The sequence below is a fragment of the Cricetulus griseus genome, chromosome 4 (genome assembly GCF_003668045.3).
Source record: "Cricetulus griseus strain 17A/GY chromosome 4, alternate assembly CriGri-PICRH-1.0, whole genome shotgun sequence".
Classification (NCBI taxonomy): Eukaryota; Metazoa; Chordata; class Mammalia; order Rodentia; family Cricetidae; genus Cricetulus; species Cricetulus griseus.
In genome coordinates, this window is record NC_048597.1 from 70,926,476 (window position 1) to 70,944,060 (window position 17,585).

General features: G+C 46.9%; 1 protein-coding gene across 6 annotated transcripts in view; it reads left to right on the plus strand.

Moving 5' to 3' along the window:
- The window catches only part of Tango2 (transport and golgi organization 2 homolog), a 44,125-nt gene that overhangs the window by 22,418 nt on the left and 4,122 nt on the right, over positions 1-17,585 (plus strand). For 4 of the 6 annotated variants that reach the window (XM_027413131.2, XM_027413130.2, XM_027413129.2 and 1 more), the window contains exons 3-6: positions 7,911-7,999; positions 11,059-11,178; positions 12,294-12,408; positions 14,777-14,847. In XM_027413131.2, coding sequence (XP_027268932.1) covers positions 7,911-7,999; positions 11,059-11,178; positions 12,294-12,408; positions 14,777-14,847 — 395 coding nt within the window. Of the gene's footprint in view, positions 1-6,470; positions 6,658-7,910; positions 8,000-11,058; positions 11,179-12,293; positions 12,409-14,776; positions 14,848-17,585 lie in introns of all 6 variants that reach the window. The other 2 variants (XM_027413133.2, XM_027413134.2) reach the window with 2 other exon arrangements.

The window sequence follows — 17,585 nt, forward strand, 5'->3', positions numbered from 1 at the left end:
ATAAGGCTTTATATTTTTACAAGCAAATAGGTCACCCATATGTTGAGGGATAGAGGCAGAGGTTGTACCTTCCCAAATCAAACATTAAGACTGTGTACAAGAGTCGCCATCAGGCTGTTAGCTTGACCCGAAGCGCTCTCGACCTGTCCTCTGCCGTTGTTCTGGGAAAGGGAGGCTGGGGCAGGCAACCCTTATGCAGGACAACATGCCTCTCAGAGAAGCCTGCATACTAGGCAACTCTGTGCGATGCCTTTGCTCAACACCCTCATGGGCTGCTCAAACCAGACACTCTACCCTGTGCAATGAGCCTAGGCTCCGGGTGTGCAAGAGCTGTCTGGCCGGTGGCCTATTGCTTAAGCATAGTTAGCCAAATAAGCGCTTGGGCGATAACCATCTTGCCTCTCTTAGTTTGAGCCTCGAGCTTACAGACCAGCCAGAAGTAACACCAATCCCCAAACGGCTGCATCAAACAATCCCATCCCCACCCCTTAAGCGAGACAATCTCTCCGCCAAGGACAGGAGTTAATCTGGATAACAATAGCGGCTCTCAACTCCCAGGGAAAGGGTGGAGTTCCGACTTTTGAAGGTCCGAAGGGGCTCTTCGGGTGAGTCTTTCTGGGATCCACAGAGGATTTTCTTCATCCTGTGGAAAAACACAATAGCTCCCCTGGATCTTATGAGAATAGGATCCGGGCCTCTCCAAAGACCAGTTAAGATATCTTTCCATTTTACCATTTTCTTTTGGCCTTTTAGGTTTTGAGGTTTGGCGCTTGGCCTTAGTATGGCCCTGAGCTTTAATGTTTATGAGGCTTTAAAGCCCCAGGCATTCCAGACCTTCAAGAAGTGTTGAATAACATGCACGGCCTTTTCCCCTATCAAAGACTGGGAAAGCCATCTGTAATTTCCTCCGCTCCTCTAATGGTAAGAAGGAGTCGGTACCAAATAATGGGGGTGTTGATGGAAGTACACCCGCTGGATTAACAGGCGATGGCCTCATATTTGCTTTCACTTTTGGCAGCCGATATCTATCGGGGTGGTATCTGTCCTCTTTATATCGTGCTGCCTCCTCCTCTAGCTCTGCTTCCTTGCTAGAGTCTAAAATCTCAGAGTCTGAGCTGCTCAGCTCCAAGGCCTCTAGTTTCGTTGTAGGGCAGAGGCTAGGTTTTGAGTCTTTATTTCTCTTAAATTTACCGGGGTGTGACCGGTTATTCCCTATTTTCTCTCCCCCTTTTTTTATATCCTGGGGAGGGCCTTTTTCCTTGGACATGTCCTTCCTTTTTCGAGCTCCTATTCTCTCATCTCGTTCGGTTTCTGATATATTATCCTGTACCTCTTTAAGCGTTTTTTGACTCTCTGCTACCATGGGACGGCAAGCCTCAATCTCTAGACAGTTTTTAATTAGGTCTCTCTGTTTTGAAGAGCCCATTATGCTGGAGGCTACCTGGGGTAAGCTTGGTCTCGAACTGGAACACCAGCCACGGTGGGCATAATATAAGACCAATGTGAACAAAATTAGAATAAAGACTAGAATTAAGGCTTTTCCATCCCATAGTGGTGACAAATTAAAAGCAAAGTCAAAAAAGAAGGTGTCAGAATAAGGCATACCTCTCCGAACTTACCACCCTGCAGTTCTGAATCCGCCCCGTTAGAGGGGTCTCCGCAATGCCGGAGATGTTAACAAGTTCCTGGGTTTCGGCACCAGATGTCCCGCGCGCTATATGTTCTCGCCGGCAAGAAATACACGCACAGGACACTCGGATCCTTCTGCAGAAAAGCTTTAATGCGTCTTGAGAGAGGAGAGCATAAGCTTACCAGAGCGGAGACCCTGAGCCAAGAATCCTTTCCCTTAATAAAGGCTGGCAAGCAGCTGCCTGGGACATGTTACCCTATGAATGGCTTCAGCTCCTCAGGCCAAATGAGCCACGGGATAGGCAGAGATCAAAGGAATGGAAATTACCCAGCGCCTGTGAAATAATTTACATTTGGTGTCCGCAGGCACCATCATTGTAATGGAGAATGCAGGAACGGCTCCCTACAGAAGGATTAGGAGGTGTGGCCTTATTGGAGGAGGTGTGTCACTGGGTGATGAGATTTGAGGTTTCAAAAGACTTGGGCCATTCCCAGTGACTCACTCTGCCTCTAACTTGTGGATTAAGATGTGAGCTCTTGCTATTCCTGCCACCATGCCTTTGCTTAGCCATCATGCATTCTAACCGCCGAAACACTTTCTTTTAAGCTGCCTTGGTCATAGTGTTTTATCACAGCAATAAAAAAGTGACTAACAGCTACCCACAACCACAGGATGTTACAGTTCCTGTGTTTAAATTCTAACTACAGCTGGGCAGTGGTGGCGCACGCCTTTAATCCCAGCACTCAGGAGGCAGAGGCAGGCAGATCTCTGTGAGTTCGAGACCAGCCTGGGCTACAAGAGCTAGTTCCAGGACAGCCTCCAAAGCTACAGAGAAACCCTGTCTCGACAAAACAAACAAACAAACAAAAATTCTAACTATAGCTGGGTGTAGTAGCGCAGGCCTTTATTCCCAGAACTCCAGAGAGAGGTGGATCTCAGTGAATTCCAGACAGCAAGAGCTACATACTGAGACCCTGTTTCAAAAAAAAACAAAAAGTAAAAAAATAAAAATCCTGACTTCCAGTATATCAGAATACAACTCTCTTTAGAGGTAGACCTTCAAAGAAGTGATTAAGATAAAATGAAGCCACATGAGTGGGCCTTGATTCAACCCACTGAGTGTCAGTTCTGTACAGACATACAGAAGAATGCTGGTATGAACAAACAGAAGACAGGCCTTTGGCAGCAACTCTCTGTAGCACAAAAAAAGAAAAGACCCAGAGACTGATATTGAGGTTCAAACTTCAAGCTGAAGAACAGAAAAGCAAAGTAGTGGGCCACTAGCTCTTAACCACTACCTCAGCTGAATGGGCTGATCCTGCTGCCTCTCTTCGGTGTGGCTGGAGACTCCTGAGACTGAATGTCTTCCTATCCTCAATGTTGCTGGAGAATGAATGCCTGATACTGAGACCTTGCTCTTGTCTTATATACCTTCCTAAAGCTGGGATTAAAGGCTTGTGATCCCAGGCGCTGAGATCATCTTTGTCTGAGCTGTTTCTCTTTAGGACTGGATGAATCTTGTGTAGATCTGGGTGGCCTTGGACTCATAGAGATCATCTACCTATTAATCCTGAGTCCTAGAATTAAAGGTGTATATCACCACCTAGCTTCTGGCTGCCTGGATTAAAGGTGTTTGCCTGGTGTGGCTGACTTTGCTTTCTGATCCTCAGGCAAGCTTTAATAAACCATAAATAATGTATCACCACAACTGTCCCTGCCAATGCCATGATTTTAGACTCGAAGCCTGCAGAGCTACAAGACAATGAGCTACTGATGCTGAAGCTGCTAGCCTGTGGTAATCCATTATGGCAGAGGGGGAAGCCAGTGCTCCAAGGAGATCAGTCAGCATGGTAGCTTTCCCAGGGGACTTTTCCTGCACTTGGATGCTCTTATCCCCTGGGAGGAAGCTTAGCTGCCAGCTTGCAGCACAGTGGTCTGTGTTTCTGGTGGAGGTGAAAGGTGAGATCTAATGCAGATCTCAGTGAATCAGCCCTGGGTAACTGAGTGAACATGAACCATATTTCCCCAACTTTGTGGATGAGGTTCACTCCTGGCAGCTACTTCTATTCCAACTCTAGGGATGTCCAGTGATGGTGGCAGGTTGCAACTGTCACCTCAGCTGCAGCCACATAGCTTCTGACTTGTTCACTGCAAGGACAACTGGGCAGTACTTTATATTTTGGCCATGTTCCCAAGAGACACAGTCCCCAAAGAGCAGTATAAACATCCCTAAGGTCTAAAATCTCTCAGGTCAAGCATAAAATATAATACTGGAAGGGATACTTGAAACTCTTGGGACTTGAGGTATAGATACCTCAGTGGTAGAGAGCTGTCTTTAGTCCTCAACACTGCAAAAATAAAATACAATAAAGCAATCATTGGAGTTAAATGAACTCAGTGCCTGAGTTCAACTAGCAAAATGTCTCCTTAAGGAACAGGTCAAAAGTGAAGCAAATAAATGCCTATTACAATGGTTGGTAATTGTGTATACCTCAAAATCTATAACTGATTATGTGAAATACTCTTACAGACAACCTAACAACCTTGACAAGATTGATCAATAGCCACAGTAAGTTAATTAGCCTATCCAGTCACTCAAAGAGTCATGATCTGGAGACACTTGCATTTTTTATAAATGCAAATATAGTAAAAGCATGCCCCTCCATTTACTGGGGAAATATCAGTGTTTCACTCCGATGCATGTATGTGGGTGCACGTGTGTGTTAAGGTATACATGTGTGCATGCGTTTGTGCACATGCATGTGGGGGCCTGAGGTTCATGTTCCAAGTCTTCAGTCACTCTCTGCCTTATGCATTGAAAAGTGTCTCAGTTGAATTGAGAGCTTGCCAATGTGGGTAACCTAGCTAGTTAGCTTGCTCCATGGCTAGAGTTAAAGACAGGCCACCATACACACCCAGCATTCACATGGGTGCTAGGAACTTGGACTCAGAGCATGGATGAACCTTCATGGGTACTTCAGTCCCTCCAAGTGTTAGGGGAGTTGTCTCTCCTCTCATCTAGGATTTGATATGGGTGCTCATCTCTCTAGCACATCCCTGAATTACGAAGTCCTCACAAGCCATCAGGAGTTCAACCTATGATAAAAATAACCCAGCAGTTAGTGTTCTTCAGTAATTAGGCAAACACAGTTCTTGCCTAAAAATAGGTAGTTGATGTACCGTAGAGATGGCTCAGCAGTTAAGAGTACTGACTGCTCTTCCAGAGGACTCGGGTTTGTTTCCCTGTAAGTCCAGTTCCAGGGACTCCAGTTCCTTTTCTAGGCTGCATGTGGATGATGCATAAACATACATGCAGGCAAAACATACACAAAAATAACAAAAAGTTCAAGGAAAAAATTTGTTTCCTTTTGTTTTTTTGAGATAGGTTTTCTCTGTGTAGACCATACTGGCCTTGAACTTAGAGACCAGCCTGCCTCTGCCTTCTGAGTGCTGGGATTAAAGGTATGCATCACCCCTATCTGGCTACATAAAGTTTAAAAATCTTTTGGTCTTTCATTGTTATTATTTTATTTCTTTTTATTTTATGTGCATTTGTCTTTTGCCTGCATGTATATCTGTGTGAGAGTGTCAGAACACCTGGAACTGGAGTTAGACAGTTGTGAGCTACCATATGGGTGCTAGGAATTGAACCCCAGGTCCTCTGAAAGAGCAGCCAGTGCTCTCAACCACTGAGTCATCTTTCTATCCCCCAAGAAAATACATTTATTTTTTTTTAAAGTAGTTGAACATCTTCAGATAGAAGGTCTACTTGGTCAGCTTTTCTTTTTCTCTTTCCCTGTTTACTTATTTGTTTCAGGTTTCCTTTACTAGAATTATGTAAGAATCAGTTACTAGGGCCAGCAGCCCCTGCCTGCTTCTGTGCATGGAGCTTACTGAGAGCATGGGCTACCAACAGGGGTTTCCTGGCTCTACTGTCAGGAGTAGGACCAGCTGTAAGCTGAACCTACCTCTGGGAGAATGGGGGCTTCCAACCCAGTCCCTGTGTTATCACTGCAGCTTACACCTCAGGGACTGTGGTTTCTTCCTCCACTGTGCAGGCAGGGCTCAATGAAAAATGTGGCCTTGGGAATGTTGGTTTTACTGTCAAGGAGCAGGACATCTCTACCCAAAAAGGGGCAGAACAGAGATGGGGAGACACAGGCTTGTTGGAACTTGCCTGTTGAAGGTGCAAAGAATTATTCTGTGGGTGTCTGTGTCTAAGTTAGGGTTCATTGCTGTGATGAGACACCATGGCAACTAAAAGGAAAACATTTAACTGGAGCTGGCTTACAGTTCAGAGGTTTAGCCCATTGTCATCATGGTAGGAAGCATGACAGCATGCAGGCAGAGACGGTGTACGATTGGAAAAGGAGCTGAGAGTTCTACATCCCAATCTGTAGGCAGCAGGAAGAGAGAATGACTTGAGTGTCTGAAACCTAGTGACACACTTGCTCCAGCAAGGTCACATTTAGTAGTGCCACTCCTGTGAGCCTGTGGGACCATTTTCATTCAGACCACCACAGTCTGTCTCAAGGACAGCAATTTCCTCTCCCTAGCCTAGGTGACTCTCTGCTGTAAGTGAGGATTAAGAGCAAGGGAATAGGGCACTCTAGAAGTGGTGAGGCTTCCACATGAGGCCCAGAGGGCTCAAGAGCCATTTCCATGATCCTTTCATAAACAAGATGGAGCCACTGATGTCCAGTGTGTCCTCAGGATCCTTTTGATGGAAGCTCACGTTTCTCGGTCTGCTTGAGTGTTTGTAGGGGGTGGGGCAGATAGGTGTAAGGAGGATAGTGTCCTACTCTCTAGCTTGGCCCCTATGTATGCTTGGTGATCCCAGGGAGAATCCTTACTGGCCTGACACTTTTGGGATATGGCATGGAACGAGACTGTCCCACAAGCCCTGGTAGATCTGTCTTCTCAAGCTGAGCCATGAAAACCTGTCAGTGGCCATCAGGCAGAGGCCAGAGATACAGCTGCACGCTTCCACGCTGCCTCCTATAACAGCCTGAGAGATGTCCACTCAGGTAATGTTGTAAAGTGTGGGCGGGATTCTTTGTTTGTTTGTTTGTTTTGTTTTTTAATAGAGGTCTCATTGTGTAGCCCCAGCTGGCCTGGAACTCATAGAGATCTGCCTTTGCCTCTGCCTCTGCCTCTGCCTGTCTAATGCTAGGGCTAAAGTTGTGTACCATCACCCCAACTTGACTTCATCACAGACAAAAATCTCAGGGTAAGTCAACATGAAGCAGAATTGGAGTTTATTGAGAAGAGATTTTAACACAGATTTTGTCACAGAGGTTAGTGGAGACACTCGGGTATCGATACATACAGGGGCAAAGGTGCAGATTCCCCCAGACACGCCTCAGTGTGTGCCTTCTAAAGGGACCTCTCAGAGGTGTAAGATACTGCGCCTTGGGAAGGGTCATCTCAAGGGTTGCAAAGGAGCTTCAAGGATAGAGTGGCTCCTGAGGGGTCCTGGGTTTAAGTGGCCAATAAGGTAAAGGTCACATGGTTAACAGAAGATGCTTTTATTGTGAACATATCTCAGTCTTGCTTGAGATTCTCAGCAAACTTCTGACTTATGTCTGGGGAAGGTAGTGAGGTCATGCTCAAGGACATAGATGTCAGGCCTTACACATGGCTCATTACTGTTTTAACATTCTTATTTGAAAAACAATCTTTATAAAAAGAGTATTGTCTCTCTGTAGGCAATCTTTTAAAAACACAATTCTTTTTATTATTTGAAACTATTTATATTTTTACAGATACATGCACATAAGTTCAGGTGTCCACAGATAATAGGTATGTGAGATCCCCTGGAGATGGAGCCACAGGTGATTGTGGGCTTCCTGATGTGGGTTCTGGGAATCAAACTCCAGTCCTCCGAAGAGCAGTCCATGCTCTTAACTGCTGAACCATCTCATGTACCTGCTCTATGTAGGCAGCCTTAACTGTAAATATTAACTGTGTGAGAATTCTCAACTCTTGAGTTGGTGAGATACTTCAACCCTTTCCATGTCTCCTTAGTTTCCTTTCTACCCTGCCTCATGATTAAACCTCTTTCTAGAGCCTGACTCCTGAGCAGGCGCTCTGAACATAGCTTCCCAGGCGCTGCCTAGAGTGCCTGTGGATATGAGTCAAGGAATGGAGGGGGCTTCTTATTTATTACTGCTGCTGTAAATTTAATGTTAAACCAGGGAGGCTAGAGGTGCAGCTCCGTGAAGGAGCATATGCAGTTCAATCCCCAGCACATGGCTTCCCTTGAACTTTCCCCTCCCAGGCTCATCTTGGCAGCCAACAGAGATGAATTCTACCACAGACCATCCAAGCTGGCAGACTTCTGGGGGGACAACAATGACATCCTCAGTGGTAAGTGTTTCCTCACACCTAATGAGCAACTGTCTACTATGCTCCACTAGTTTGGTGAGGTGGCACCCGCCAAATAAGGCTGGTAATGGCTCTGCTTCTACATGCAAATGCTGAATGTATAAGTAGGCATGACTGGCTTTGGGGATTTAGCCAGCCCCAGAATCAGGCATCCCTTAGAACTGACCACTCAGTATGCCCCCATGTGTCTCCATGTGCTGTGATGTCCAGGAAGAAATGGTCAGCCTGTGAGAAGGGACCACATTGCTTGGCCTTTGGAGCATTATCATTGTGTGTGTGTGTCTGGGTATGTTTTCATATCTGTGTTCATGTTCCTACTTGCCCCCCTTACCCCACACCAAAGGCCTGTATTGGGTTTATTTTGTATACCTACACATCAGTAAGCTTTTTCTAGATGCAGGCCAATTGTCAAGAGACAGTTTGATCTTTGCTTTGAGGCCTGTTAGGTGGGTGAGGAGCCAGCCCCATTTGAGTATTTCTAACTCCTGAACCCAGAGCCCCAGGAGTTAATGGGTTTTCCAGTCTGGCTTCTAGGAGCAGATCACACTCCCTGCCCTGGGTGAGCACTGTCCACTATGGTCTTTCTGTGTGGTTCTTTCACTGCTATCACACAGTTAATCTCTGGGAACAGCTCTGGCCTCTGCTTTTTTGTCCCACGAACTCTGGCCACCTTAGTGTCCCTGGATCTTCAGTTCTGTCCTCAGATCACAGTGTCTGCTAGGTCCTGGGGACTCTACAATCATAAGGCTCATGGGCTCATTTCATTTGTTTCTTTTTTCCCCTCGGTTTTTCAAGACAGGGTTTCTCTGTGACTTTGGAGGCTGTCCTGGAACTAGCTCTTGTAGACCAGGATGGTCTTGAACTCACAGAGATCCCCTTGCCTTTGTCTCCCGAGTGCTGGGATTAAAGGTGTGTGCCACCACCACCCAGCCATTTCTTGGTTTTATGTAGGAGAGTAAATCTGTTCTCTGTTGCTTGGGCAGAGTGAAAGCTCATTTGCTTTTCTTTCTTTCTTTCTTTCTTTCTTTCTTTCTTTCTTTCTTTCTTTCTTTCTTCCCTCCTTCCTTCCTTCCTTCCTTCCTTTCTTTTTTATTTATTTATTTTTGTTTTTGAGACAGGATTTCCCTGTGTAGCTTTGGAGCCTAAACTGGCACTTGCTCTGGAGACCAGGCTGGCCTCGAACTCACAGAGATCCGCCTGCCTCTGCCTCCTGAGTGCTGGGATTAAAGGCGTGCACCACCAACACCCAGCTTTATTTATTTATTTATTTACTTATTATGTATACAATTTTCTACTTGCACATTTGCCTGCATGTCAGAAGAGGGAAAAGGGCACCAGATCTCATTGTAGATGGTTGTGAGCCACCATGTGGTTGCTGGGAATTGAACTCATGACCTCTGGAAGAGCAGCCAGTGCTCTTAACCTCTGAGCCATCTCTCCAGCCCAAGAACACTTTATTTTTAACAAATGTAGTTTTTATGGCTTGTTCTTCTTTGTCTTGTTCAGGAAACCTGCTCCTCTCCTAAGCTATAACATTTTTCTGATAAGGCCTCAAGTTGGCAGTCTGACTCGTCTCAAATTAATTTTTATTCTGTGTATGTGTGTGTTCATGTACATGTGTGTGCACGGGGCCAGAGGACAACTTCAGGAACACCAGGCACCCCCTTTCAAACAAAGTCCCCTTGGCCTGAAGCCCACTCATTAATGTGGTCTGGCTCATCACAATCTCCCATGGTCAGCCTTTCTCTGCTTGCACCACCTCATCCTGATTCTTACAGGAAATCAAACAGGTCGCCATGCTTCCAAGGTGAGCATTAGTAACTGTCTCCCCAGTTCTGGCTTGAGGCATTGCCTATTGAAATCAGTTGAGCATACCTGTTGGGTCTGCTTGGACTCTGTGTCACACTGATCTGTGTGTCTGGATGCCAGCACCAGGCTCTGTTATTGTTCTTTGGAGCTGAGCACAGTAGTCACACCTGATCTTTTGAGCCCAAGCATTCAAGGCTCTAAGTGTTTTCAATACTGTTTTAAATGGGCTATTTAAAATTTCATTTTCTAAACCAGGCATGGTAATGTAGCTCTGAAATCCCAAAACTTTTGAGTCTGAGACAGGAGTGTCACCATGAGGTCCCAGTCAAGGCCTTCTAGGCTGTCTTGTGAGACTCTGACTTACAAAACAAAGTAGGGCTAGGGAGGTGGCTAGCTGAGTTGGTACTTGCCTAGCATGCATTGCATAAACCAGGCACAGGTAATGCAAGAGAATCAGATGTTCAAGGCCAGCCTCAACTACACAGTGAATTCAAGGCCAGCCTGAGCTACATTAGACCCTGACTCAAAACATAACAATAAGTGGACAAGTACATGTTGGTTCTCTGGTTCTCAGCCCACTTACCTTCTAGTTCTAGCGGGTTGCCTTGGGTGTTTTTTGTTTTCTTTCCTGTGTTTACATTTTATATTTCTTTTTCTGTTATAGTTGATTTTTTACTTGCTGCACAAACATGAGGATCTGAGTTCAAATGCTAGTGTCCACCAGCATGGCCTTGTGTGCCTGTAACCCAGAGCTGCAGAGGGCAGAGACAGGGCCACTGAGGCTCAGCCTCCACCTAGTTCCAGACATAGTGATATGCAGTTATGAGGGTTAAGGTGGAGAGTGCTAGAGCAAATGCCTGTTGTCTTCCTGTAGACTCTGCTTGGGCCAGGTGCATGTGCCAGCACACACAGGTGTGCAAATAACACATTTATATTATATACGCATACTCATATAAACATACTTTCTCATAGGACAGACTGTGTGTAGTGAGCTAATAGTCTGTCCAGGACACTTCTATTGTCTAGGGTCTCTCTCTTATATGCTCATCTCCAGGCCATACCTCCCAGCTCCTCTCCTATGGCTTATAGGGCGGGCCTGTGTAACCTACTGTGGGATCTAGTGGCAGCAGCACTGAGGAGCTATGGAGCATTCCTCATGAGGACTGGGCAGAGAGTACCAGTGGAACTCATCACAGGAACTTGACTGGTGGTAATGCTGTCATCTGCTGTAGGACTCGACATGGAGGAAGGCAAGGCAGGAGGAACATGGCTGGGCATCAGCACACGTGGAAAGTTGGGAGCACTCACCAACTACCTGCAGCCCCGGCAAGAGCCATACGCCCGTGGTAGAGGTATGGGATCTATGGGGTTGGGCAGGGCTTAGGTAGGGCAAAGACAAGAACATTGGAGTGAAGCTTAAGTAAGACCGGCAGACCAATGGAGGTGGGCAGGTCTCTCTGGTACTGTGAGGAAGAAAGGCACCCTGCCAGGGCTTATGCTGGTGAGCCCCATGCCCTTCACACAACGGTGACAGGAAGAAGAGCTGGGGAGAGATGGCCAAGCATTGCCAATGTGATTCTGTCAGGGAGTGTCCTCCAGGCTCATGACTCCCTGCACTATGACATTGTCCCCTGACTTAAGTTTGATCTTTCTTTTATTTTTTTTTGAGATTTATTTATTTATGGATTTTATATATATGAATGTTCTGTCTGCATGTGTGCCTGCATGTCAAAAAAGGACATTGGACCCCATTATAGATGGTTATAAGATGCCATGTAGGTGCTGGGAATTGAAATCAGGACCTCTAAAAGAGCAGCCAATGTTTTTAACTGCTGAGCCATCTCTCCAGTCCTGAGTTTCATCTTTCTTAATGCTGAATTTCTACATAGAGGCATAATAGGTGAACTTTATTTTTTTTCATTCATCCATTCCTTCATCTGTGTGGAGGTTGAACCCAGGCATCGAGCAAGCTAGGCAAGGGTTTACTATTGAGATCTGTCTCCTACCTAAGGGTGCAATCAGAGTGAGTGAGTGTGTGTGTGTGTGTGTGTGTGTGTGTGTGTGTGTTTATGTGGTTTTTTCTTTCTTTTTTTTGGGGGGGGGTTTCCGAGACAGGGTTTCTCTGTGTAGCTTTGGAGGTGGTTTTGTTTTTCAAGACAGGGTTTCTTCTCTCTGTAACCTGGCTCTTCTGGAACCAGGCTGACTTCAAACTCAGAGTTCTACCTATCTCTGCCTCCCAAGTGCTGAAATTAAAGGTGTGTGGCACAACCACCCAGCCCTAGAAAATATTTTTAAAACCATTCTCCATAATAGCCCAGTTAGCAAGGTAGGCTAACTTCAGATGATGGAGCCTCAGTGGAACAAACCCCTTTTCTTATGTTCTCCCCTGAGGCCCTATTTCAGTCTTCCCTGGGGCAGGAATGCATGGCTGCTTCCTTGGCCATTGATATGTGTGCCCTGCCCACAGGTGAACTTGTGACTCACTTTCTGACCAGTGATATGGACAGCCTGTCCTACCTGAAGAAGGTGTCTACAGAGGGCCACCTGTACAACGGCTTTAACCTCATAGCAGCTGACCTGAGGTGGGTCTGCTTTGGTAACTAGGTCTTCAGCACTTCTGTATACAGATCCCTATCCCAGTCAGAGTGGTGGCCTCCCCAGGACTTCATTTGAGGGGTGCTTGGCAAGCATCTGAGGACCCATTGTCTCGGACCCACTAACTGAGAATAGGACCTAGAGCTCAGGGTTTCTTGAGACAGTGTGAGGCTGCTGGCTCCCTGCCGTGACAGAACAGCAGTGGAAAGCTGGCAGTGGACTCTTGCTTGGGGCAGCTCCAGCTGGGCATCTATCACCTCCTGTGGGGATGCCTCATAACAGCTGGAGTCAGTCTGTCTTGACTATGTACTTGAGCTCCCAGGTGGTTCTCATGTTGGAGATGTGGTTATAGGAACACAAGTTTGATATGCTTTCCCTTTCAATGAGTTAAATATCCTCATCTCTTTTATCCCTGATATCAGTGAATGCTATTAGCTAGGGATTTCCTCCTGAGGGAAGCTGATGTCATCCTGTACCCAGATGTCTGTCCTCAGCTGCCTCTTACCACAGGGGCAGGTCCATAGGTGAGCCCTAGGCCCAGCATGTCTTGAACATCCATTGTGTATGGTGTGTCCTGTGTCATTCCAGGACTACATGGATAGATTGACTCAGTATGGAAGCTGAGTGAGGTACAATGGTCAGGAAGAAGGCCCGGAGTGGGAGCTGAAAGGGCATGCTACCTACCATCCTTCCTTCTCTCTTTGGTTGCTCCTGGAGGCCATAAACCTATGCTTGCTTTCCTCTCCAAGCATGGAGCTGTGTGTGCATTTTCAGCAGCAGTTCATGTGTGTCTGATCCAGCCCCAAGAGGCCAGAGCCATGGCTCTGATGCAGGTAGGAATGGTTGCTCAGTAGCTGTCAAACAGCTGGAAACAAGGCTGCTGTTCTCTGGGCAGATACACAGTAGCTTCTGCAGTTGGGCCTCTAGAAATCTGAGCAGCCTTCCTTTCTATAGACCCTGCTGGGTCAGAGTTCAGCTAAAGAGCAATCCCACAAGTCAGGCTTCTGAGGTCGCAGGGTAGCAGTCGGGTACTGATAGACCAGGTCCAAGCTGGGTGTGGCGCTGCACACCTTCACTCCCAGCACTTGGGAGACAGAGACAGGCAGGTCTCGGTGGGTTCAAGGTCAGCTGATCTACATAAAGAGTTGCAGTCCAGCTAGGACTATAATGAGACCTTGTCTCAAAACAAGGGCTGGGACTGGAGAGATGGCTCAGTGGGTAAGCATGCATACAGTGCTTGCAGAGGACTGGAGTTCAGTTCCCAGCGTCTATGGCAAATGGTTCCTGAAACCCTATATCTCAGGCCTCCACAAGTACATTTACACACACAATCAAAAATAACAATAAATCACACACACACACACACACACAGAGAGAGAGAGAGAGACAGACAGACAGACAGACAGACAGACACCAAGGTCTGCAATGGAAATTTGTCCTGGTCATGGCTGTACCTGGACACACACACACACACACACACACACACACACACTGCCTTTTTGTATTATTCATGTTATTCATGGCAGCGGTGACAGGGACACTGACATGGATAATTAATTCTATGGGTCCTTACACACACACACACACAAACACACACACACACACACACACACACACACACACACACACACACACACACACACACAGGCAAATTTCCCCCAGAAACAAAATCTTCAAAATTTATTGCTAAACATCTTAAGAAAGTTGTGAGGATTAGAGTGAGGAAGAATCTGAAAGGGATGTGCACCCAGACTGGGGACTGCTAGGCATGTATGTGTCTATGTGGAACAAGAGGAATCGTCTCTGTAACCAAAGCCACCCCATCTGTAGATGTGCATTTGGAAGGTATCTCAGTCACTTGTGAGTTCCAGCTGAAAGGGTTACTGGAGGAACTGGGGTGTTTTCAGCAGCTACCATGTGTAAATAGTTGTAAAATGCTAATTAGGAGAAAATAGCCTTTGTCACTTTGTTCAGAAGCCTGCTCTGAGGCTACCCATCAGAAGCACTTTAGAGATTAGCCATATGGTGGCAGCTGTGACCCACCAGAAGGGCTGGGGGTAAGATGCAGTTGTCATGACATGTCTGTGTCCATGCCATGGAACATTTAGAGAGCTATGAGGAACTTTCACATTGTTTCCTTGCTGGTTTCAGTAGTGAGTCAGGAGTGTACCTGTGAGCATGGACAGGGCCTTTTGTCTCTGTGGCCTGGCTTTCCAGGCCCAGAGCTGGGCTGAAGTGAGCCATTGTCTTTGTGCTGGTCACGAGCCGAGGCCATGGGATCACTGGGAAGTTCTGGGAACAGGGGTGCTTGTGGCTCCCATCTGACTTTCTCTGACTTTTGGCTTCCATTCACAGCACAGCAAAAGAAGATGTTGTTTGCTACTATGGAAACCGGGGGGAGCCTGAGCCTATTGTCTTGACACCAGGTGAGCCTGCTTTGGTGTCCAGACAGGGTAGAGAGGGGGCTGCTTCTATATTGGGAATACCATGTGCTTTTCAGAGACCAGGCTGTTGTTGCATCACTCTCCTGGAACTTTACTTTTTGGCTTTTTGTGTGTCTTACATGGTCTGTATAGGACTGTGGCCTTCACCTGCCCACATCCTGCATACACGCTCCCATGGGCTTTTACTGCTCTGGACACCTGCCCTAGCCCCCATAGCTCAGCTAGCAGCTCACAGGGGTCACCATCCAGGGTCTTCCCCAGGTCCCTTTGATGATACACATACATACTATACGCTTCAGCTCCTCTCCTATGTATACCTCCTACACCCAGTGCCCATACTTATCCCATGTCCCCTGCCCCAGAGCTCCTAGATGCCCTCCTCTCACCATACCTGTGCCCAGGCTGTAGCTTCTGTAGCTGAGCTTGCTGTCCCTTTTTTCCCTAAGTATTTTGATTTCTTGGAAGCCTCTTCTACCAGCTGCCAGCCTCTACTCTGAACTGACACTCTCTCCTCTCTTCCCCCTTTCCCTTTCCCCCCTCTCACCTTCTGTCACACACACATACTCACACTCACATGGTCCTATAAGCCACTTTGGAAGAAGAGAAGTTTATGTCTGTCCAAAGTCTGGTGCCAGGACTGAGCAGGACTCATGGGAAACAGCACAGCACAGGGTGAACTAACCTTCTGGGGCCAACTGCCTTCTCCTTCATTCACAGCTTATGAACAATCCTTGCTGGTAACATCTTGGGTCTGTGGGCCTTGGACACTGACTCTGTCCCTACAACTGAGCCATTGGCCCATACCAAGTGTCCCTACCCCAAGGGAGAGAGTCAGTGTCTTCGGCAGCACCCATATCCCACCTCTGTGTGACACTTTTCATTCATAAAACAGTTTCTGCATCCCCAAGTCATAGAGTCTTTCTTGGGCAGTTGGCACGGGTTACTAAATGAGGTTGCAGGACATGTGTCTGTCCCTCCCATTGAGGATCTATGGTAGGCCTAAAATGTTGTGTTCCAGGTGGAGCTCAAGGGAATTGAGGAGCAGCCTCCAGGATAGCTGAGTAGCCCTGTCCTGCCTGTACTATTAGCTCCAAGGATAATGGTGAGGCCTATAGAGGTAGACTGCTTCATGACAGAACTCATACATACACTGGTTCATGCCAAGGCTGGCTTTAGCTTTTCATGACTTATGTTTAAGCCCCAGGTTGGCCAAAGGGCTCCAGAGCTCCCCGCATTTATTGAGGTATGTCCAGGCAGGATGCTATGGGCTGGTGAGATCCTAGTATAGGCAGCTCACACCTAGAGTGTGGCTTCTAGTCACTCCCACTAGGTCCCCTGCACATTCTCACTCAGAGCTGTCTGCCAGCCGTGGCACCCTGGCTGCCCTTGGTGGTGTACATCCTTCCCTTCTTGTGCAAGCCCAGGACAGGTCTGGTTGTACTCCCAGGAACCAGCTGATGGCTGACTTTAAGTCCTGAGTTTAGGCAGAGTCAAATGCATTGACTCCAGCAGGTCTTGTGCTGTTTGCCTCAGAGCCCCTTCATTTCAGCTTCTTGGAGTCTGCAGATCCACTGAAGAGGTTTTATACCCAGAAGTCAGCCTCATACCAGCCCAGTAGCTCAGGGGCCTCTGGGAGAGCAGCTGGAGGAAGGGCATGAGGTCTGCTGTTCTCAGAGCTGAAGGCTCCCTGACTGTAGCTTCTTTTCTGCTAGGTCTTTATAGTAGAAATTCTTTCCATCTACATCATGATTTATCCCTGAGCTTGCCCCTACTTAATCTATGTCCTCTTTCTTCTGGTGTTAAAAATTAAATACAGGTCCTCATGCCTAATAAACACACTCTTAGTAAACTTTCAGCCCTCTACTTTTAAGCAGGAGAATTGCTCCAAGTTCAAATCCAGCCGTGACCATGTAGTGAGTGCCAAGCCAGCCTGGCTACAGAACGGGATCCTGTCCCAAACAACCCAACCTTTATTGAATTGGTCTTACATGCTTGCTGTGCGTGTAAAGCCTATCACACAGCCAGCTTTGGTGGCACAGCCTATAATCCCAGGATTAAAGAGATAAAGGCAAAAAGACAGTCATAATATCAAGGCCAGCTGATTTGATGAATAAGTTCAAAGGCGGACAAGACTCCATGACAAGCCTCTTACCTAAGAGGTGCCAGGCCGGGGGTTGTGTTTCATATAAGCCGGGAGTAGTGCACATCTGTAACCCAGTACTCAGGAAGCTGAGGCAGAAGGATCATACTTTGAGGTCAGTCTGGACTCCATATGAAGCCAGGCAGTGGTGGTGCATGCCGTTAGTCCCAGCACTTGGGAAGCAGAGGCAGGCAGATTTCTGTGAGTTCAAGGATAACTTGGTCTATACAGTAAGTTTCAGGTCAGCAAAAGTTACATAGTGAGATGCTATCTCAATAACCAAATAAGTTAATAAAATAAAAAACAAATGGTAGGGTGGGCATGGTATGCTTACCTTTAATTCCATCACTTGGGAGGCAGAGGCAGGCAGATTTCTGTGAGTTCAAAGCCAGCCTGGTCTACATAGGAAGTACCATCTACACCTGCTCCTCCTCAGATGTTTCATTCAGACGGAACCAGCCATGTAGTAGAGGAAGCTGACTTGTGATTTAGCTTACTTGTCTTGATGTTTTCAAGTACCTTTACCCCTGAGCCACCTCACTGACCAACACTTCTCTCTCCACTTGGAGCCCTTTGAGGA